We start from the raw sequence: 24,597 nt of genomic DNA on the forward strand, positions 1-24,597 counted from the left end.
ATCATTCAGCATAAGGTTATTTAACTTCCATGTTTTTGTATGAGTATGCAGATTCCTGTTGTTACTCAGCTCAAGTTTTATTCCATGGTGGTCCGAGAAGATGCATGGAATAATTTCTATTCCTTTAAATTTACTGAGTTTAGACTTGTGACCTAAGATGTGATCAATTTTGGAGTAAGTTCCGTGGGCTGATGAGAAGTATGTGTATTCAGTTTTGTTGGGATGAAATGTTCTGTAGATGTCTGCTATATCCAAATGTTGGATGGTTATGTTTAAATCTAGAATTTCTTTGCTCAGCTTCTTGTTGGAGGGTCGATCCAACACTGCCACAGGAGTGTTGAAATCTCCGACGATTATGGAGTTGGAGGAAATCAAGTTGCTCATGTCTGTTAGAGTTTCTCTTATAAATTGAGATGCATTCTGGTTGGGTGCATAGATATTAATAATTGAGATCTCATCATATTGAGTATTACCCTTAACAAATATGAAGTGACCATTCTTGTCCTTCCTTACTTTTGTTGGCTCAAAGCCTATTGTATCTGCAAATAAAATTGCAACACCTGTTTTTTTTCTGATTACCATTTGCCTGCAATATGGATGACCATCCTTTCACCCTGAGTCTATATTTGTCTTTTAAGGTAATATGTGACTCTTGTATGGAGCAAATATCTGGCCTGGGTTTTTGTATCCAGTCAGCTAACCTGTGCCTCTTTAGAGCCGTTCACATTACTGGAGAATATTAATAAGTCTGGTCAAATTTTGGGTATCGAGTTTTTCAAAAGTCCAGTGGACATTTTTAATCCTTTCACCACTGTGGAAGTTGGAGTGTGATCAAAAGTTTCTGAGTGAGTTTAGTTTTTTGGTAGAGGATTGGGCTGGTCATTATAGAGGGTAGGTCTGAGAATATCCTGAAGAGCTGGTTTGGTTATGGCAAATTTCTTCAACATATGAATGTCATTAAAGTATTTAATTTCTCCATCATAAATGAGACTCAGTTTAGCTGGATACAGGATCCAGGGTTGAAAGCTATTTTGCTTTAGGGGATTAAAAGTCGATGACCATCCTCTTTTGGCTTGAAAAGTTTCAGCAGAGAGATCTGCAGTCATTCTAATATTCTTCCCTTTGTAGGTAATGGATTTCTTTTGTCTGACTGCTTTCAGAATTTTCTCCTTCATATTAACTTATTGAAGTTAATTATGATATGCCTGGGGGATGTCTGATTGTGATTGAGTCATGCTGGGGTTCTGAAACGGTCTGCTGTCGGAATTTCAGAATCTCTTGGCAGATCTGAAAAATTCTCTTTCATAATTTCATGGAGAATGGCCTCTGTGGAACAAGGCCACTTCATCAGTTTCAGGGATTCCAATGAGGCAGATATTAGCTTTCTTTGAATTATCCCAGAGCTCTCTGAGAGAATGATCCATTTTTGCTCTGCATTTCTCTTCCTCTTTGAGAGTTTGGGAAGGTTCAAAGGCTTTGTTTTCAAGGTCAGAAATCCTTTCTTCTGCTTGCTCCACTCTGTTACTGAGGGCTTCTACTGTATTTTTCAGATCTTTGAGGGCTGCAAATCCTTGCTTCAGTGCATCAAAACCTTTGGTAGTTTCGTCTTTAAATTTGTTAAATTCTTGAGACAATTTTTGAATTTCTCCTCGAATTTCTAATTCTGACTTTTGAATTGCTGCTTGAATTTCTAATTCTAAATTTTTCTCCATTTTATTAATCTTGTTTGTAATCCAATTCTGAATTCAATTTCTGGCATCTCGGCCAGCTGTATATGAATGGGATCTTCAGTTACATCTGCCATATCTTTCCTTTGGGGGGGGCGGTAATCTATTCTGGTTATTCATATTACCAGAGTTTTTCCACTGATTCCACCCCATGATTGTTTTTCACCATTTGATCTTTCCCCTGGAGCTTTGTCGAGGACCTGTGCAGTGCTATGGCCTGAGACACTGGGACCCTGTTTGGTGTGGTGGAGCTAAGTGGTTCTGTCTTGTTTTTAGCTGGTCTCTGTTCAACCCTAGTGAAACAGTTACTCTGGGTTGAAGTCTCAGCTGTGGAGAAATACCAGCAATTAAGTCACCCTGCCCTCCACAGGGAATAATTGGAAAAGGAAAATCAAACCTTCCTACAACCACACACCCAGGGCACCACCTAAATAGTTCTTGGGTGTTGGCTCAGTTCAGGAGTTCCAAATCAATTGTCTCAGTCAGCACCTGTCTCAGGTGGGAGAGTTAAAAGGTCTCTGGCAACTGGATTACAGGGGTCTGGTGACTACTCTGATATGGCTTGCTCCAGTGCTGTGTGGAATCAGGAGGAGCCAGCCAGCAAATAGATCTGTCTGGGAAGGTTGATGCCTCCTTCCCCCATTTGCACCTCTGTCACACCCAGTCACTGATAGCCCTGCAGTTGGCTGACCCAGTTGCCTGTAGTGAACAGATACTCTAGGGGTTTGCACCTGCCGGAATCATAAGGAAATCTATTTCTGCTCAGCCAGGCCGCTGCGCTCTGCCTCTATCTAGCAGGGGGAGGTGAGGCCTGATGACGTCCGGCACTTTATGGAGGCTGGGGGGTGTTCACTCAGTTCCAGCCCTGCCCCTGATTGATGATACTGACAGAACAGAACAAAACAACTTTGAGGGAATTTGTTTCTGTCCCTGCTAAATTCCCCTGCAGCAGAGTAACTGTTTTGAGTTCCCAGAGCCTGAGCCTCAGGCCCTGTCTTCGCTCCTTCATGTTTGTATTCGGTTACCTTGCAGTTCTAGCCTCCTGTCTTCCTTTGTCTATAGGCTGACTGTCCCTTGAGGGCCAGTGCATCTTAGGCTCAGTAAAGCGGTCCTCTGCGTCAACCCCACCCTGGGAGCTTCCTGGGTCTTCAGAGTGCATTTGTAGTCCCTGCGCTATCCAGGTCAGTACCGCCTCAGGCAAGCCCTTTACTCATGGGGCCTGCAGTTCCATCCCAGATTTGTTCCATGGTGGTTGCCACCTGAGTAGATGCCCAGCCTCCTCTGGTTGCCCAGGGAGACAGTGGTGTGGATTCAGAATATCTGGGAGTGAGCCCTATTTTTGCTAAAAGACAGCTGTTGCTCTGTGCCTCAGGGCACTGCTGCTCTGATGTGGTTCCCTCTCAGCCTACCATCCTCTCCTCACTCCCGTGCCCCAGAGTCAGCACTGACCAGCTTCAGTTTAGGCACTGTCCATACCCCTTGAGAAATCACCCAAGAATCTTGACTCCTGTTTGACAGTCCTCCAGACCTCAGAGTGAGAGTGGAGGGGAGTGCTTGGGAGCTTGGAGTTGCAGGTAGAGAATATATACAGTTTTATGCCTGCCAGGAGAACGCAGTGGCACCCTAGTAGGGGAGGTAGGTTCAGTTTTTAGAGGGTCTCTCCTGGATTTAGTGAGGACCTTTGAACTCTGCTGGATTGTTTGTGGGGCACCCCTAGCCATTCTCATGGGGGAGGGGACTCCATTCCCCTTGGTGATGGATTTTGTACCTTTTGTTTGTATCCTTGGGCTCACAGCTCGCTTCATTGGGGTTGATGTGCGTTCTCAACCTTCTCTCTTGGTGTAGTCCAAATCCACCGGGTTACTTGCTAAATTTCTGTCCTTTAACTCTCCTTCTGGACGGGAGCCTCTGTGGAAAGCTGGCTTCAGTCAGCTATCTTGTCCCCGCCCCCCAATTTCTGCAATTTTTGACGTTTCTTCATTTTTCCCTCCACAGTTTTAATTTGTACTGACTGGTCATTATGTAGAATGTCTTCAAAATTGGTTTTGTCTGATGCTTTCTCATTATTAGATTAAAATTATGCATTTAATGGCTTGGCGCCCATGTTTCCAACCCAGCCCGGCCAGCTAAACAACAATGACAACTGCAACAAAAAATAGCAGGCATTGTGGCAGGTGCCTATAGTCCCAGCTACTTGGGAGGCTGAGGGAAGAGAATCACTTAAGCCCAAGAGTTGGAGGTTGCTGTGACCTATGATGCTACAGCACTCTACTGAGGGAGATGGCTTGAGACTCTTGTCTAAAAAAAAAAAATAAATAAATAAATAAAAAATAAATAAAAAAAATTATGCATTTCAGGTGAGAATCCCATAGCAATGACACATGTCTTCATCACTTACTGTCTGGGTGTGTGAGGCTGATGCCTCATTAGGAGGATAATTAACATTGATTGCTTGGTCATGTATTGTTGTTGTCAAATGTCAAATATCACTTGATTATCAAGGCCATATCTGCTGCGTTTCTTCACCAAAAAGTTACTATCATTTGTTCCTGGTTATTGATATATGATTGAAAAAGCTATTTTGAGACAATGCGCATATCATATTTCCCAGACTTTTGCCCGATTGTATTGATTTTAAATTAATAAACAATTTTTTAGAGCAGCTTTAGTTTTGAAGCAAACCAAATGTGAAGTATGGAGAGTTCCCACACAAGGCCCGCCCTGACCTGTGTCCTGCCGGAGGGTGGGGGTGGGGTGGTGGGGTGGGGGTGGTGGTGGTGGTGCATGGCCAGGCGCAGAATCTGGTCTCATCTGCACTCCTCCAGTCTGGTCTCTTCCTGTCTGGTCTCGTCCCGGCACTGGGCTCTTGCAAGACTGCATCTCCTGCTGGGCTGCTCTCTGCGTCATCCTGCTGTTCGGCAGGGTCTGACAAGCATGTGAGGACTCGCACTCTGTCTCAGCAGGTACTGCTGCATTGCCAAATGGCAGTTTTCTGCCCTGGATGTCCTCCGTGCCAACCTGTTCATCCTCGGTCCTGTGAACCCCTGGTGATCACGAATTTTTCTGCCGTTTGCCTTTTCCGGACCGTCAGGTAGCTGGAGTCCCCACGCGGCCTCTGAGGCTTTTCTTAACCATAAGGGGTGGAGTTTCCCGCGTCTTTCAAGGCGTCACAGTGCATTTCTTCTCAGCGCCGATCCCCTGCTGCCCTGGAACCATCTGAAGACGTCTCAGCTGCTTTCATGTTTTTGCGATTATGAATAAAGCTGCTGTAAACATCGGTCTACAGGTTTTTGTGTGGACATAAATTTTCAACTCCTTTGGGTAAATACCAGTTAGCATGATTGCTGGATTGTATGGCAAGCGTGTGTTCAGTTTGGTAAGAAACTGCCATACCGTGCAGTTTTTGCATCCCTCCCCGCCCGGCAGTGACACGGGAGTCCCGTTGTTCCATGTATGCGCCTCTGTTCGGTATTATCGGTCTTGTGGATTTTGGTTATTCTAACAGGTGTGTGGTGGTATCTCATTGTTTTAAGTTGCATTTCCCTGATGACATATGATACACATGGTCTTCCCTCTCCTCACTTGACAATGGTGCATTTTTTGCTGAGTTGTCTGCTAATGCTAAGGTCTTTGCCCAGGTTGCTTGTTTTCTTTATTGTTGAATTTTAAGTTTTTTTTTTTAATATATTTTGGATGATAGCCTTTTATTAGATATGCTTTTGTGCTGTCTTCTCCTTTTATTCTCTTGACTGTCTTTTGCAGAACATAAAAATTTGATTTCAATACAGTTCAGCTCATCAGCTCATGAAATTATGTATTTCATGTATTATGCCTTTAGTATTGTATCTAAAAAGTCAAAAAATCTTGTTTTCTTTTTATTTATTTATTTTTATTAAATCATAGCTGTGTACATTAGTATGATCCTGGGGCACCATACACTTGGTTCATAGACCGTTTGACACATTTTCATCACACTAGTTAACATAGCTTTTGTAGCAAGGGTATATGTGAATCCTAGTAAATGTGGAATGTAAAGGTCTTAGCAAAAAAAAAAAAAGATCTTGTTATACGCAAGATTTTCTCCTATGTTATTTTCTGGGAGTTTTATAGTTTTGCATTTTACACTTAGGTCTGTGATCCATTTTGAGTTAGCTTTTGTAAAAAGAGTAAAGTCTGGGTTGCCATCCCTCATTTTCACATGTGTGTGCCTAGGTGTTAGCACTGTTTGTTGAGATGACTATCTCTGTTCTGCTGTATTGCCTTTGTGCTTTTGTTAAAAGATCAATTGACTCTACTTACCTGAGACTATTTCTAGGTTCTGTTCTGGTATATTGATCTATCCCTTCCTCAATACTACACTGGATGATGTAGCTTGATAGTAAGTCTTTTGTTATTTCAAAATATTGAAGGGGTACTAATGTTTTGGGTCACATGGATCACTTCTATAATGCTTGAGTCCCAGCTAAAGGTGTCACCCAAATCGTGTTCACAGTACTTGTTAGGTAGTTTTGATCCTCCCCTTTGCCCCCTCTACCCAGGTTGATTTCCACTGAGTCCTACTTCCCTTGATGCACGTGTGTGCTCATTGGGCAGTTCCAATTTAACAGTGAGGACCTGTGGTGTGTGTGTCTCCATTTTGTGGTAAGGCTGGAAGTAAGTTAATGCCAGGCTGATATTTGCTTTTCTTCAATATAGAGTTGGCTATTCTGGGTCTTGTACCTTTTAATATAAACTTTAGAATCATTTTGTTGGTATACACTCAACACTGAAATTTAGATTGGGATTGTGTTGAATCTACAGGACAAGTGACACCCTGACAATGTTGAGTCTTCCTAATCATGAATATGGAATAGCTCTTCCTTTAAAAATTTCTTCTCTGATTTCTTTCAACAGAACTTTGTAGTTTTCCTCATGTAGATCTTGCTCATATTTTATTACATTTATATCTAACTATTTCAATTTGGGGTGCGATTGTAAATGGTAATGTGTTTTTAATTTCAAGTTCCATGTACTTATTTCTGTCATATAGGAAAGTGATTGATTTTATGTAGTTAAGTGAGTATCCTTCAATCTTGGTTTAATCACTTATTAGTTCTAGGAATTTATTTTGATTCTTTTGGATTTTCTATGTTGATGTTTATGTCATCTGCAAAGATAATTTTATTTCTTCCTTACAAATGTGTATACTTTTTGATTCCTTTTCTTGTTTTATTGTATTAGTCAGAACTTCCAGTAACATATTGAAAAGCAGTGATGAGAGGTGACATACATTCCTTTTCTTGATTATAGTGGGGAAGTTTCAATTTTTTTCACCATTAAATTTATTAAATGTATGTGTTTGTAGTTTCTTTTTTTCTTTCTTTTTTTTTTTTTTAATCGAGTTAGGCAAGTTCCCTTCTATTCTTAGCTTGCTGAGAATTGGTATCATGAATATTTGTTGGATTGTGTTGACTGCGTTTTCTGCATCTGTTGATATGATCATGTGATTTCTAATCTTTAGCTTATTAATGTGATGGGTTGTATCTATTTATTTTTAGCTGTTGAATTAACTTTGCTCATGTGTAGTAAATCTCACTTGATAACCCAACAATATATAAAAATAATTATAGGGAAGTGTTGAAGTCTCCAACTATAGTTCATGCTAGAACTTAATTCCCAATGTGTTAGGTAGCTAGCTAGATATGAGCAGGGCAGATGATGGATAAGGTTAGGCTATTTTGAACTATTCTGGGAATAAGTCTGATCAAGACCCTGCAGGTGGGTTATTAAGACCTTGCAGGTTGGTGTTAATTAAGACGCTGGGAGACTTCTAGGAAGCAGCAATACTCCTCAAAGTTGGGTATAAAATTTAGAGGCTGTGCTTTCCATGGTGCCTGCAGTTGCTAGGATGGGGCCTGGCTTGCCATGCAAGTCATTAATAAATATTTTCTTTTTTTGTTTGCTTACTAAAACCTTACTTGTTTTCTTCAATTATTTTGGTGACAATCTCCAGCTATTGCACTGCTCTAACAATAGTGTTAAAAGGTGGGGCCCTTGGGGAAAGATTAAATCATGTAGGCTCCACTCTTCTGAATGGGATTATTGTTTCTATAAAAGGGCTTAAAGGAGTGAGTTTGCCCCCTTTTTTGCCCTTTCTACATTGTGAGGATGCAGTGGGTTCTATCTATGAGAAGCAGACTTTCCTCAGACGCTGAATCATCTCTGTCCCTTTCTCTCTGTTCTCGTTTTGGTGTTCCCATTACAAATATGTCACATCTTTTGTGGTTGTCCCATGGTTCTTGGATATTCTGTTGTGCTTTATTTTTTTTTTAAAGTCTTTTTTCTCTTTGCTTTCAGGGTTGGAAGTTTTTATTGTCATATATTTTTTTTTTTTTTTTTGTAGAGACAGAGTCTCACTTTATGGCCCTTGGTAGAGTGCCGTGGCGTCACACGGCTCACAGCAACCTCCAACTCCTGGGCTTAAGCGATTCTCTTGCCTCAGCCTCCCGAGTTGCTGGGACTACAGGCGCCCGCCACAACGCCCGGCTATTTTTTGGTTGCAGTTTGGCCGGGGCCAGGTTTGAACCCACCACCCTCGGTATATGGGGCCGGCGCCTTACCGACTGAGCCACAGGCGCCGCCCATTATTGTCATATTTTTAAGCACAGAGATTCTTTACTCAGCCAAGTCCAGTCTACTAATGGGCCCAACAGAGGCATTTATCATTTCTGCTGCAGTGTTTTGATCTCTAGAATTTCTTTTTTGTCCTTTATTACAATGTCCGTTTCTCTGCTTATATTACTCATTTGTGCCTGCCTTTTCCAATTAAATCCCTAGTAAATTAATCATAAATTCTTGAGCTGATAATTGCAGCATTCCTGTCATATCTGATTCTGTTCAGTTTTTCTCTTCAAACCATGTGGTTCAGTCTTTTAGTGTGACTTGAAATTTTTCATTGTAAGGTGTACATGGTGGACTAGGTAAAATGAGCTACTGTAGACAGGCATTTAGTGATGCAGTGATAAAGCATGGGGGAAGGGTGAGTGCTCTCTAGTCCTATGATTAGGCTTCAGTCTTTTAGTGAGCTTGTGACCCTGGACTGTGAACTTCACCAGTGCTTTTAGTTGGTTGTTTTTTTCACCCCTACATGCAACAGGATGGTTAGAAAGGGCTGACGTTGGGTATTTCAGTTCTCCCAGGTAAATGAGGCTCTGATAAAACTCAGCAGGTTTTGCTCTGGTTAAATCATTTCTCCTGAGGGCAGGCCTTGTTAAGAAGAACAGAGTTCTGTGTATTTCAAAATGGTTTGTCTTCTTTTCCCTCTACCAGAAGCATGAGGGGATTCTTTTGGCTATGCTTAGCTGCAAGAAAATAGCACAGAACTCTTCAAGTTAAAGCACAGCCTATTTGGGTTACACATTTCGATGTTAATTGGTTGTCTACATTTTTGTAGAAAAGGTGGAGTTTGGTAGAGATTTGATTGATGGGTGAAAGGGAGGGAAGAGATCTTTGTTTCTTTACATTTAAAATGTGCCATCTTGAGGTTTCTCTGTGTTTCCGCTGATGTGATTTTCTTTTCCCCCACCCACTTTTTGTTTTTTAAGGTGTTAAGGTGAAAGACTAGATCTAAAACAAAGAGAAAAAAATCTTTCCCTGTACTCTGCCATAAGTTTTCTAGCCTGATATTTACAGAAAGTGCATATAGTCCAAGAACATGGCATTTCCAAATTATTCTAGAAATGTTTGGGGACAATGAAAATGCATATCATTCAAAACCTGCACCTCAGTGAGCATCAGTGTAGGGCAGAAAGACTCACAGTCAGGCAATATTTGTTTTTTTCTAATGAAGTTTTAGAAGTCCTTACCAACAGCCTGAATGTTTAAAAAGTTTTTTCTATATTTTTATAGAAAAGATTATGTATCCTTGCCATTATTTACTTTTACTTTGAAACATTTCTAAAAGACCAGCTGTCCTTAAGGCCACCTAACTTTTCTTTAACCAATTGTTGTCACTGCAACCTTAAAATTAATATTATTGTTATAAGATTAGACATTAATAATCTTGTAATTTTAAATCCTTAAACAAAAGAGATGGTTATGAACTTGAGGCTTAACTACATCTTAATCTTCTCTCTTTTCCTTGAAATTATAAACACTATACCTACAGTACTTACCTAAATACTGGATGAGCAATAGTCTTAAAGTCAGATACTTGATCTAAGTCATGGCAAATGACTAAATCTGTCTTTTTATTTATGTCTGTTTTAGACATCATATACCAAGATGTAACATTTTTATAATGCTTAGGGTTTACATGGCTTTATGATAACAAGGGAACAGGGAAGTCACTTAGTGATGGAATGATCCTGTTCATTTTTCCGTGTACAGATGTCTGTTGCATATGACCAGCCCCAGACCACACTGATGCTACTCTGGCAATGATGACGTTCCTCCCGTAAGGAGAGAGAAAGCCTTTTGGGCATATGGCCAATTTAAGAATAAAAACTAACCTATAGGCTTCATTTATTCTATTTGAGGTCTGAAACGAGAACTCATTTTAACCAAAAAATATCTATTCTGTATTTTTCTCACCTGGTGTATGAATGGATTTTACACTTCTAAATGAATCAGAGCTAAGTTAAACTTCCAACACTACTATCACCTCTTCAGAATCACTTGTCTTTAGTCTGTCAGAATATTCTCCTCCCTTGAAAGATACATAATAATCTCATTTAAAATCAGAGTTCTGTGTCACCAAATAAGCTGACACAGCATCTTCCTGCTTGCTGTGTAGGGCTTCTCCTGAGTGATTACCTATCTGCAGCAATGCCACTGTTTTATGTTATTAGATTTCTGAAGACCTCAATTTATTTTGGATCACTCTTCTCTTTTCGAAGATTGTGTTTTATGTATACCTTATTTCTGCAGTATTAAGTTTTGTAAGCCAAAAAAAAAAAAAAAAAAAAAAAGAAAAGAAAAGAAAAAGAGAAAAAAGAAGAAACTATTCCCCGACTCCTTTGCTGGCTATTCTCAAGATATCCTCCTACTCCCACCTCTATTAAACTCTCCCACCAAGGGTTTCCATGACGAAGGCATCCTAAGGAATTGTGACTTGATTTGGCTTAATGGAAGCATACTACTTGGCAAAAAAAAACAAAAACAAAAAACAAACCCCAACTCTGTGATATCTTACAACCCTAACCTGAAATAGTAATTCTTATTCAAAAATTGTCAGCCATCTTAAGTATAGCTGATCATTAATTTCCAAAGGAATCTGTTTTTCGAGGCACTTCTCTTCTGAGGTTTTCATTGTACACCCATCCAGAAAGCAGATTCCCAGAAAATTCAAATATCTCAAGTAATCTCAAACTCAGGGCATCAAAATAAAATAAAACAAAAGCAGGTGTAATCACTGATCATGTAAAATAACAGCCATCACCAAGGAGGACCACGGGCTTATAGACTCAATGAGATTCATGGAGAAGGCTTATTAAGAGACGAGAAGCAGGGAATGCTCACAATGGAAAATTATGCTGATCTTTGTCTGCCAAATCCTTAGAAGGGAGGGAGAAATTTTGGAGAAACAAAGGAGAGGCATAAAACAGAAGAGAAACAAGTGCAGAGAAGACAAACAGGAGTAGCAGAGAGCCAGATGGAAAAACAGGAGTAAACAAAAAGACTCTGGAGAGGCCAGGTGCCAGAGAGGAAGCCAAGAATTAGCTCTGAAGGAGAAAAGTCACAGAGTGGCAATATACGACTGGTATAATTTAGTGGCATTTTGCCATTTTTTTTTTATCCTGAAAGTTATATGTAATGTAAAACAGCTCTGACCCCAGTATCACCCTCTCTGCTAGTACATTATTTTAAAAAGAGCAAATGTAGGGTGGCGCCTTTGGCTCAGGGAGTAGGGCGCTGGTCCCATATGTCAGAGGTGGCGGGTTCAAAACCAGCCCTGGCCAAAACACACACACACACACACACACACAAAAGGCAAATGTAAGAAAATTTTACATTGCCTATTTTATTATGTAATCTATTTCTCACAATATTGCATGTTACATGATAGCATATAATAGCCATACCGAATAAAAGGGAAGGCAGATTGGCTTTGTTGCTGATAATGAATTTATTAAAGCTAGTGACTTGAGAACTATAAAATATATCTTTTTCTAATGGCAGAGGACTGGTGGATTTAGACTAAAGCTTTTCCCAAAATGATGTAGCACAAAATTTGACATGGGAAGGAGTCCTTGTGCTGCTGGGAGGAAGCTCAGCTTTGACTGCTAAGCCTCTGTGATGTTTAGGGCTACTGGAGTAATTGTCAGCATTTGAAAGTCAGGAGATCTCCTCCCACATGGCCAATGTGCTGGTGACAGTGCTGGTTCATGCCTTTGTTTTCTTCGCATGATTTTCAATAGTCCTCTTTCACTGTCACATTGAAAGATGAATTATGTGGTTATTCTAGTTATTGGTCTCCAGTTCACTGTAGTTCACAGAACACTCTTTTATCTTATAATCGGCTTACTACACACGTCATATTCTTGGGCTTTGTAAACATTTTTGTGTGTAAGTTTTGTTTTAGTATTCCTGGTCTAGTTCATGTATGTAGGAATATACAGCTAATTCTTCACCAGTGGTGGATAAGGAGGCTTCCTTGAGTTTTCTCCTTTAGTTTGCCTCTCCTTACCTGGCGTGGGTTACACAATGGGGGCTGTGCAGGATTACGTGATTTTTGCTATATGACCCTTTAGTACAGAAGTTATCATGCTGTCATGTGATTTGAACCACTATGTACATGCTGCAAGTTATCTTTCACATAGGCTTCCATTAATAATTCATGTAATATCTTATTGATGCAGTTGAATGGTTTTCAACTGCATACTGCCATAGACTTGAAAATTAGCTAGTTTAATTCACAGCCCCCCAGGGGTGCTCAGTCCATTTTGGACACTGTGTTGGTCACTGATTGCACAGAGATGAAGGAGACCAGGACATTAGATCGCCAAGAGTCATTTGTTCTCCTCACAACATAGTCAGTTTGGCTTTTATGTATCTGAGTGTTTTTCCTTGTATTATAATATCTCATGAAGGTAGTGGAAAATGGTATGTGTGTGTGTTGTGTTGACACATGAGAAGTGGGAAAAGAGGGGAAAATAAAAAGTAGGAAGAAGTCACACGTGGATAACATTAGATAAAACACATTGGAGAAATAGTACAGGAAAAAATGTTATGCAAAAAAAGACAGTAATAAAGACCTTTTAAAAGTGACTCAAAACAGACTTTAACACACAGGTAAAACCATACTGTAGTGTATTGGTTGTTTGAGTACAAAGTGAGAGTGGCTGAGATTAATCCTGCCTTTCATATTGATTTGACTGAGTTCGGGCAACTCCTGGAATATACAAATGGATTTCATGTCAGCTCCATAGGGTCAATTTTGTGAAACCATGTTATTATCCACTCAAACACTTGCTTCTAATTTTAAAGAAGTATCATTTACAAATGTTCTAGAGATAGTAGCCACCTGCAATCCAGGAACTTCATCTCTGTTACTGCAGATTTACCCTGAGGAGTTGTGCTTGGAGGAAATATAGAATCATACATTCTGACTAAATTCCTGGGGTAATAAAGTTGTTGAATATGTAACAGTGGGTACTGTTTGGGAATGGGGAAATGGGGAAAAGTGTTTGAGAGAATTCATCAAAGAAAAGAAGATGAGCTTGACCTAGGGAGAAAATTCCTTGTCACAGGTGAGAAGCAGTTCTGAGTGTAGCATTGAAGCTGTTGCAAAGTTCTTCACTATGAATCTATATTCTGGGGATGCAGATATTAGGGACTGCTTCATTAGGTTTTTAAAAACACATGGGGTCCAACAAAAAAATACTTGAAATCCCTTTAACAACCCATCCTGTTCTATAATTGAGGAATGGGTTTCTGGGAGCCTTTTCATGTGAGTGGATTTCATCTCCAGAACTTGAGAAAGATAGTCAAGAATTGTGCCACTGCAACCCAGACTAGGAATATCTCCAAGAGCAAGAGGTCAAATGCATTTCTATCATCCTGTGGAAATCTTTCCATCCTTATCAGTGACCTCATGGCTGGAAGTTTGAATTTTTGTAAGAGCTACGAACATGGCATAGCTTTAATTAAAAAAAAAGATAGTCAATAATTGTTAGTTTGACGTTTATAGACAATAATTTAGATAGACTCATATTCCATGAGAGAAATGGAAAGTTCTATTATGCTATTACCAGAATCTGAGAATAAAATTAATTTAACTTGAAATAAATCTTCACAAAAGTTGTAACAAATGTACCGGGCAGCTTCTGAATATCTCTCCAGACATCTAAACACTGCCGCTTGACGAAGATGATTTCGGAAATAGGCTGGATTTAAAAGGATGCTCCTGTAAAAAAGATAAAAGAAATGCAAATGTTATTAGGTTTTTAAAAGACAATCACCAGTTTATAGGAATGAAATTACATGCATTCAGTTTTATATACTATCTGTTTTAAAAGATACTAATAAAGGAAGCCCTTTTTTCCCCTGTAATTGTCAGTTGAGGCAGATAAATAAGCATTTTTGAAAAACTAAGTTTGCATTGTAAACACAATTTTAGCTATAGGACTGGATATTTTTATAGATATGATGGTGGCAAATAATTAGAATTCAATTTATATTACATGTAAGATGTGGTGCTATTGTATGTGCTAATGTTAACAAATCAGGCAAAAACCATAGGTTATTTATGGTAAGCTCTTAATGAAGGAGGAGGCCATTAGTTGTTGGATTTAGTTAAAAGGAAGGACCTGGAATCTGAGTGATATGCTCATTTGAATTCCATAATTAGATTTTGTGTCTTCCAGCTGGACGATGTAGTGGCACAGAAAAAGCCTTGACCCTTGGCTTGGCAATTTTTTTAAGGCCCTTCTTCACTTTGGGCCTCTGTTTTCTCCGTCTGAGTTGTGGATAAGATGATCTGTCCTTACTCTTCTATCATCTCCTAGGTTAGTCCAAATCCAGATGGGAAGGTTGTCATCCACGGGCCTTCTTCCCTCAGGGGTAAACTGGTAGCACATTTTCCTTCCTGGCTTCACTGAGAGCCCGGCTAGGCTAGGCCCTGCTTCTCCAGGCGTTTGGCAGAAGGAGGAGAACAGGACAGACATTCACGCCGCTTCTGGGAGTGGGGGCCAGCCATCAGTAAAAGTTTGAAATGGGGTTTCTGCTACATCAATCCATGTGGGATATAATAGGTTACAGAATCAATACAGCATTATTAAGCAACATTTTGTGAGCTTGTTTTTACAAATCGATGAGAATTATTTGGAATTAGTTCATTACTGAACTAAGTCATTCTTGTTTTTTTTTTTTTTTTACCCGCCCCTTGAAAAACTCAGTGTATGCACAATTGGCTCTTAACCTTTTAAAAAAGAGATTTGCGGAGCTTTTAGAGAATCAGATGAAAGCTATGAATTTCTGTCCTGAAAAATGTACATAATCATAATTGCCCCAATTTAAGGAACTCACATGAACCCCTCAAGGCCATTCATGAACTCCAAGTTAAAAAACATGCAGACAAAAAAAAAATTCCATTCCCAGAAATATTGCATATGGAAGGGATAAAGTGGAAAAATTTCTATCTGGGCTATGAAGAATCACAATTCTGTGATGATGAGATGGATTGACTGTATCAGTTAGGTGATTTAAACACAAATGAACGGAAACCAGAGGCTGAGGGAAAAATCATGTAGTCAAAGAGCTGTCTTTTTTTTTGTTGTTTTCTTGTTTCTTATCTCTAGCCACTGAGTTTAATATTATACCATATTGCATCTCCTATGATGACTTCTGAATTAGAGGGGTCTGAGTTAATGAGATTTTACTGTACTCTTTTACTAATGATTTGTGCAAATGAATACATTAATATCCAGAGAGCCCAGGGCGTTTGCTTTGGTGAGTTATGATTAAAATGTTGGAACTTTCAAAAGTATTACATGGGTTCACTTGTTATCAAAAGAATACTACTAATAGCCACCACTAATAATTTTTACTACTTCAAAAGAAGAGTATACTTATAAAGCATATTTATGTATTTTATTCCCATAAAAACAATTTTATAAAGGCAAAGAGCAGAGCTCTCTGTCTAGGGACTGGATTTTCTGATTGTGACCCAACACTTTTCTTCTACATCACAGCCAATTCTGCCCTATTCCTATAGAATTCTTCATTCACTAGTGCATATTTAAGTCAGCACCTGCATATGTGGTGAGAGGATCCTCACTGCACGCATGCCTCTGGCCTCTGTCTATCATGTAGTGCGCTGGCTTTGCTGAGCTATTCTTTAAGAATCTTGTTCTAACAGGTAAGTTATTTTGACAAAATTAGATTAGATTGGAGAGAAGGATGAAGTGCAGTGGGTAGGAGTCATGAGAAGAGGGTTTAACAAAAGACAGGGAGAAGGCAGAGCGGGGGGTGTGGACATAGCTTTGGATGAAGGTAGAGAAGATTCAGGGTTCAGGGACACAGATACTATGAGACAATTTCAATGTGATTTTTAAAAAGGATAGAATTTTTTTAAAAAACACAAGTCCTCTTTATGGTGTTGAAGAAATACAAGTAGAGGACATGAGTTTGGAAATCGCCATTGCTAGATTGAGCTGGGTTCTTTTAACCTTAACACCACCCTGCTCTAAACCACATGAGTCAGAGCTTTATGAGAAGGACTCGGAGAAGACCCAGACCCTAAAGCCATAATTATAAGAGAATATTGAGAAATTTAGGATAAATATTATATTTGACAGTCAGATGTAGTTAATAATATGCCCCCTTTGGGTATTATTTGGTGGAAATGCTAGTGATAGTTCTAAAGCCTAGTTCTTGTACTTTCATTAATTTATTGATGTTTGCTAAAATGGCATGCCCCTTTTAAGGATATACTTTATGTTGTGTGCAACATACAGAGGGAATGATAATATTTGTGCAGCTGTGGGAGGCAGTCTGTGACCAACACGAATAATCGCATTAGAGCTATAGTAAAAAAACAAACAAAAAACTACAACTGTAATCAGAGAGAGATCTCTGCTGATTGGCCTGATTTCATCACAGAGGAAATAAGTCTGATTCATTATGTTGATAGGGCTTTTGGTGAAAATCAACACCATGTTAGAATAGCTACATGACAGAAGTCATTGAATTTTAGTCAGAAGAATGGAGTGAGTAACAAGCAATGATTGCTCACTCCATTGATTACCCGGTCTCAGAGAATGGGAATCATGTAAGATAATAAACATTACAATACAGTTTCTTTTTAAAAATCAGCTTGTTGCCTGTGATATATCATGTGCTTTTTATGATTTCTATTTGTGGATTCTTCAAAATGTAACTCTTATATTAAAGTCCACATAATTTGATGTGTGTTTATGAATATTTTCTTAATTCCTAAATTTATAATAAGGTGAAGCCAGAATATATCTATTTCAAGTAATTATTCCAAGTTTTCCAATTTACTTGTCAAATAATCCATTCTGTCTCAATGATTTGTTTTATTTATTTATTTATTTTTATTAAATCATAGCTGTGTACATTGATATGATCATGGGGCATCGTACACTAGTTTCATAGACCGTTTTTCCACATTTACTAAGTTTCGCATATACCCTTGTAAGATGCACCGCAGGTATAATTCCACCAATCCCCCTCCCTCTTCCCACCTGCCCCCTCCCTTCCCTCCCTTTCCCCCTTCCCCCATTCTTAGGTTGTAACTGGGTTATAGCTTTCATGTGAAAGCCCTAAATTAGTTTCATAGTAGGGCTGAGTACATTGGGTACTTTTTCTTCTATTCTTGAGATACTTTACTAAGAAGAATATGTTCCAGCTCCATCCATGTAAACATGAAAGAGGTAAAGTCTCCATCTTTCTTTAAGGCTGCATAATATTCCATGGTGTACATATGCCACAATTTGTTAATCCATTTGTGGATGGATGGGCACTTGGGCTTTTTCCATGACTTAGCAATTATGAATAGGGCTGCAATAAACATTCTGGTACAAATATCTTTGTTATGATGTGATTTTTGGTCTTCTGGGTATATGCCCAGCAAACGAATTACAGGATTGAATGGCGTTTCTATTTTTAGATCTCTAAGTGTTCTCCATATATCTTTCCAAAAGGAATGTATTAATTTGCATTCCCACCAGCAGTGCAAAAGTGTTCCCTTTTCTCCACATCCACTCCAACATCTCTGGTCTTGAGATTTTGTGATATAGGCTAGTCTCACTGGAGTTAGATGATATCTCAAAGTAGTTTTGATTTGCATTTCTCTGATGATTAAAGATGGTGAGCATTTTTTCATATGTCTGAAGGCTGCACGCCTGTCTTCTTCAGAGAAGTTTCTCTTCAAATCCCTTGCCCAGCCTGGGATGGGATCCCTTTTTCTTTTCTTGTTAATGCGTTTGGGTTCTCTGTGGATTCTGGTTATTAAACCTTTGTTGGAGACATAGCCTGCAAATATCTTCTCTCATTCTGAGGGCTGTTTGCTTGCTTTACTTACTGTGTTCTTGGCTGTGCAGAAGCTTTTTAGTTTGATCAAGTCCCCATAGTGTATTTTTGAAGCTGCTTCAATTGCCCGGGGGGGTCATTCTCATAAAATACTCGCCCAGACCGATTTCTTCAAGGGTTTTCCCTGCACTCTCCTCTAGTCTTTTTATAGTTTCATGTCTTAAGTTTAAATCTTTAATCCAGTGAGAATCTATCATAGTTAATGGTGAAAGGTGTGGGTCCAATTTCAGTCTTCTGCAGGTTGCCAGCCAGTTCACCCTGCACCATTTGTTAAATAGGGAATCTTTTTCCCACTGAATGTCTTTAATTGGCCTGTCAAAGACTAAATAATGATAAGTAGCTGGATTCATCTCTTGGTTCTCTATTCTATTCCAGACATCTACTTCTCTGTTTTTGTGCCAATACCATGCTGTGCCAATACCAAATTGATCACTATCAATTTGTAGTAAAGTCTGAGATCTGGTAGTGTGATTCCTCCTGCTTTGTTTTTATTTCTGAGTAATGTCTTGGCTATTCGAGGTTTTTTCTGATTCCATATAAAATGAAGTATTGTTTTTTCAAGATCTTTAAAGTATGACAGTGGAGCTTTAATAGGGATTGCACTAAAATTGTATATGCTTTGGGTAGTATGGACATTTTAACAATGTTGATTCTTCCCAGCCATGAGCATGGTATGTTTTTCCATTTGTTAACATTTTCAGCTATTTCTTTTCTTAGAGTTTCATAGTTCTCTTTATAGAGATCTTTCACATCCTTTGTTAGATAAATTCCCAAATATTTCATCTTCTTTGGCGCTACTGTGAATGGGATAGAGTCCTTAACTGTTTTTTCAACTTGACTATTGTTGGTATATATAAAGGCTACCGATTTCTGAATGTTGATTTTGTAACCTGAGACGCTACTGTATTCCTTGATCACTTCTGAGAGTTTTGTAGTAGAGTCCCTAGTGTTTTCCAGATATACAATCATATCATCTGCGAAGAGGGGAAGTTTGATCTCTTCTGAGCCTATATGGATACCCTTGATCGCCTTTTCTTCCCTAATTGCGGTGGCTATACTTCCATTATAATGTTAAAAAGCAATGGAGACAATGGGCAGCCTTGTCTGGTTCCTGATCTGAGTGAAAATGATTCCAATTTAACTCCATTCAATATGATATTGGCTGTGCGTTTGCTGTAGATGGCCTCTATCAGTTTAAGAAATATCCCTTCTATACCAATTTTCTTGAGTGTTCTGATCATGAAGGGATGCTCGATATTATCAAAAGCTTTTTCTGCATCGATTGAGAGAATCATATAGTATTTGTTTTTTAATTTGTTTATGTGCTGGATTACATTTATAGATTTACGTATATTGAACCAGCCTTGAGACCCTGGGATAAAAACAACTTGGTCATGATGTGTAATTTGTTTGATGTGTTGCTGGATTCTGTTTGTTAGGATCTTGTTGAATATTTTTGCATCTATATTCATTAGTGATATCCGTCTATAATTTTCTTTTCTTGTTGGGTCTTTTTCTGGTTTGGGGATCAGGGTGATGTTTGCTTCATAGAACATGTTGGGTAGTCTTCCTTCTTTTTCTACCTTTTGGAACAGGTTGAGCAATATAGGTACTAATTCCTCTTTAAAGGTTTGGTAGAATTCTGATGTGAAACCATCTGGTCCCGGGCTTTTCTTTTTAGGGAGGTTTTGTATGGTTGATACTATTTCTGAGCTTGATATGGGCCTGTTCAGCATTTCCACTTGATTCTGGCTAAGTCTTGGAAGGTGACGTGCTTCCACATATTGGTCAATTTCCTTCAGATTTTCATATTTCTGAGAATAAAGTTTCTTGTAATATTCGTTAAGGATTTTTTGGATTTCTGAGGAGTCTGTTGTTATTTCGTCTTTGTTGTTTCTGATTAATGAGATTAGAGATTTTACTCTTTTTCTTCTGATTAGATTGGCCGAAGGTTTATCTATTTTATTGACCTTTTCAAAAACCCGCTTTTTGATTTATTGATCTGTTGTATAATTCTTTTGTTTTCAATTTCATTTAATTCTGCTCTAATTTTTGTTATTTCTTTTCTTCTACTGGGTTTGAGGTTGGAATGTTCTTCCTTTTCCAGTTGCTTGAGATGTCCCATTAAGTTGTTAACTTCCTCTCTTTCCGTTCTCTTGAGGAAGGCTTGCAGCGCTATAAATTTCCCTCTTAGAACTGCTTTTGCGGTCCCAGAGGTTCTGATAGTTTGTGTCTTCATTGTTGTTTTGTTCCAAAAATTTGGCAATTTCCTTCTTAATCTCATCTCTGACCCAGCTATCATTCAGCATAAGGTTATTTAACTTCCATGTTTTTGTATGAGTATGCAGATTCCTGTTGTTACTCAGCTGAAGTTTTATTCCTTTTATGTTCCGAGAAGATGCAAGGAATAATTTCTATTCCTTTAAATTTACTGAGCTTAGACTTGTGACCTAAGATGTGATCGATTTTGGAGTAAGTTCTGTGGGCTGATGAGAAGTATGTATATTCAGTTTTGTTGGGATGAAATGTTCTGTAGATGTCTGCTAAATGCAGATATTGGATGGTTAGATTTAAATCTAGAATTTCTGTGCTCAGCTTCTTATTGGAGGATCAATCCAACACTGCCAAAGGAGTGTTGAAATCTCCGACTATTATGGAGGTGGGGGAAATCAAGTTGCTCCTGTCAGTTAGAGTTTCTCTTACAAAATGAGGTGCATTCTGGTTGGGTGCATAGATATTAATAATTGAAATCTCATCATATTGAGTATTACCCTTAACAAATATGAAGTGACCATTCTTGTCCTTCCTTACTTTTGTTGGTTTAAAGCCTATTGTATCTGCAAATAAAATTGCGACACCTGCTTTTTTCTGATTACCATTTGCCTGAAATATGGATGACCATCCTTTCACCCTGAGTCTGTATTTGTCTTTTAAGTTAAGATGTGACTCTTGTATGCAACAGATATCTGGCCTGAGTTTTTGTATCCAGTCAGCCAACCTATGCCTCTTTAGAGGACAGTTTAGGCCATTCACATTAATGGAGAATATTGATAAGTCTGGTGAAATTTTGGGTATCGAGTTTTTCGAAGGTCCAGTGGACATTTTTAAACCTTTCGCCAGGGTGGAAATTGGAGTTTGATCCAAAGTTTTTGAGTGAGTTTACTTTTGTGGTATAGGATTGGGTTGGTCATTATGGAGGATAGGTCTGAGAATATCCTGAAGAGCTGGTTTGGTTATGGCAAATTTCTTCAACATATGAATGTCATTAAAATATTTAATTTCTCCATCATAAATGAAACTCAGTTTAGCTGGATACAAGATCCGGGGTTGAAAGTTATTTTGCTTTAGGAGAGTTAAAAGTCGATGACCACCCTCTGCTAGTTTGAAAAGTTTCAGCAGAGAGATCTGCAGTCATTCTAATATTCTTCCCTTTGTACATAATGGCTTTCTTTCGCCTGGCAGCCTTGAGAATCTTCTCTTTCATATTAACTTTAGTGAAGTTAATTATGATATGCCTGGGGGATGTCTTATTGGGGTTGAGTCGTGCTCAATTTCTGAAGCTGTCTGATATCTGAATTTCAGAATCTCTAGGCATGTCTGGAAAATTCTCTTTCATAATTTCATGCAGAAGGGCCACTGTGCCCATCGAGGTCACTTCATAGGTTTCAGGAATTCCAATTATTCGTATATTGACCTTCTTTGAATTATCCCAGAGCTCTCTGAGAGAATGATCTATTTTTGCTCTCCATTTCTCTTCCTCTTGGAGAGTTTGGGAGCATACAAAGGCTTTATCTTCGATGTCAGAAATACTTTCTTCTGCTTGCTCCATTCTGTTGCTGAGGGATTCTACTGTACTTTTCATATCTTTGAGGGCTGCAAATTCTTGCTTCAGTGTGTCTAAGTCTTTGGTGGTTTTGTCTTTAAATTCGTTAAATTCTTGAGACAACTTTTGAATTTTTCCTCAAATTCCTAATTCCACTTTATTAATCTTGTCTGCCATCCAAATTCTGAATTTGATTTCTGACATCTCGGCCAGATGTTTATGAATGGGATCTTCAATTACATCTGCCATATCTTTCCTTGGTGGGGTTGATCTATTCTGGTTATTCGTGTTACCAGAGTTTTTCTGCTGATTCCGCCCCATGGTTGTTTTACCCCCTTTGGTTTTTCCCCTGGGGCTTTGTCGAGGGCCAGTACAGTGTTGTAACCTGAGAAACTGGGGCCCTGTCAGGTGTGGTGGGGATAAGTGATTCTGTCTTGTTTTCAGCTGGTTTTTGTTCAATCCTAGTGAAAAATTTACTCTGGGTTAAAGTCTCAGCTGTGGAGAAAAACCAGCAATTAAGTCACCCTGCCCACCTCCTGCACCAATTGGAGAAGGAAAATCAAACCTTCCTACAACCGCACACCCAGGGCACCACCTGAAAAGTCCTCAGTCTATTGGTTCAGTTCAAAAGGTCCAAATCAGTTGTCTCAGTCGGCACCTGTCTCGGGTGGGAGAGTTCAAGAGATCTCTGGGAGCTGGGTCACAGGGGTCTGGTGACTACTCTGATGTGGCTTATTCCAGTGCTGCGTAGAGTGAGGAGGAGACACCTAGCAAATAGATCAGTCTGGGAAGATTGATGCCTCCTTCTCCACCTTGCCCCTTTGTCGGACCCAGTCACTGATATCACTGCATATGGGTGACCCAGTTGCCTGTAGTGAACAGATACTCCAGGGGTTTGCGCCTGCCTGAATTGCAAAGAAATCTGCCAGGCCTCTACACTCTGCTGCTATTTAGCAGGAGGAGGTGAAGCCTGACATCCTCCAGTGCTTGATGAAGGTCAGGGTGTGGGGGTGTGGGGGTGTGGGTGGGGGATGGTGTTTACTCAGGCTCAGTCCTGCCCCTGATTGATGTTACTGACAGAACAGAGCAGAACAGAACAGAACAACTTTGCGGGATTCTGTCTCTGTTCCTGGTAAAATTGCCTGCAGAAGATAAGCTGTTCTGAGTTCCAACCTCTTTGCTGCTGGAGGTTTGTATTCAGTTGCCTCTCTGAGTCGGCGGCCCTGGAAGCTTCCCAGATTTGTGAGTAGCCTCAGGCAAATCTTTTACTCGGGTGGCCTCCTCTGGTTGCCCAGGGAGACAGAGGTGTGGCTTCAGAATATCAGGAGTGAGCTGTTTTGCTGTTAGGAAAAAAAAAATGGCTCTCCTGCCCCAGAGTCAGCACTGACCAGCCGCAATTTATGCTCTGTCCACAGCCCTGGAGAGATCACCCAAAAATCCGGACTTCTGTGGGACAGGTCTCCAGGTCTCAGAGTCAGGGGAAGGAGAGTGCTGGGAGCCAAGAGCTGTAGGTAGCCAGCACACTCAGTTCCACATTTTATACCCGGCTACACCAGTGCGAGAAGACAGCTGCTGCTCTGCATCTGAGGGAACCTCAGCTCTGGAGCGGTTCCCTTCTAGCTGATTGTCCTCTCCTCGTTCACACATGCCAGAGTCGGTGCAGCTCATTCACTGTCCACACCCCACGGAGAAATCACCCAAGAATGCAGACTCCTGGGGGACAGGCCTCCAGATCTCAGAGTGAGGGGAAGGAGAGTGCTGGGAGCCCAGAGCTGTAGGTAGCAAGCACACTCAGTTCCACACAGTTTTATGCCCGGCTGCACCACTGCCAGAAGACAGCTGCCGCTCTGCGTCTGAAGGAACCTCCGCTCTGGAGCGATTCCTTCAGCCGCTGCTCCGCGTCTGAGGGAACTGCCGCTCTGGAGCGGTTCCCTTCTAGCTGATTGTCCTCTCCTCACTCATGTGCTCCAGAGTCGGCACAGCTCAGTCACTGTCCACACCCTATGGAGAAATCACCCAAGAATCCGGACTCCTGAGGGACAGGCCTCCAGACCTCAGTGTGAGTGGAGGGGGGTGCTGGGAGATCAGGGTTGCAGGCAAAGAATATTTACAGTTTTATACAGTTTTATGCCTAGCAGGAGAATGCCATGGCACCCTAGTAGGGGAGGTAGGTCCAGTTTTTAGGAGGTCTCTCCTGTGGAGTGTAGTGGGAGGGCCTTTGATTTCTGCTGTTTGTTTGTTTGTGGGGCTCCTGAGCCAGTCTCATGGGGGAGGGGGGACTCCCGTCTGCTTGGCGATGGGTTTTGTACCTTTTGTTTGCGTCCTTGTGGTCTCAGCTCACTTCAGCAGGGTTGATACGTGTTCTTCAGCCTTCTCTCTTGGTGCAGCTCAGATCCACCAGGTTACCTGCTAAATTTTTGTCCCTTAACTCTCTTTCTGGACGGGAGCCTCTGTGGGAAGCTGGCTTCAGTCCTCCATCTTGTTCCTAACCTGTCTCAATGATTTGTGATGCCA

At 40.1% G+C, this 24,597-nt stretch overlaps 1 protein-coding gene across 1 annotated transcript in view; it reads right to left on the reverse strand.

The window, feature by feature from the left end:
- The window catches only part of SPATA16 (spermatogenesis associated 16), a 316,780-nt gene that overhangs the window by 184,550 nt on the left and 107,633 nt on the right, over positions 1–24,597 (reverse strand). The window contains exon 3 of the mRNA XM_053572851.1: positions 14,023–14,112. Coding sequence (XP_053428826.1) covers positions 14,023–14,112 — 90 coding nt within the window. The remainder of the gene's footprint in view (positions 1–14,022; positions 14,113–24,597) is intronic.

This window comes from Nycticebus coucang, chromosome 20 (genome assembly GCF_027406575.1).
Source record: "Nycticebus coucang isolate mNycCou1 chromosome 20, mNycCou1.pri, whole genome shotgun sequence".
NCBI lineage: Eukaryota > Metazoa > Chordata > Mammalia > Primates > Lorisidae > Nycticebus > Nycticebus coucang.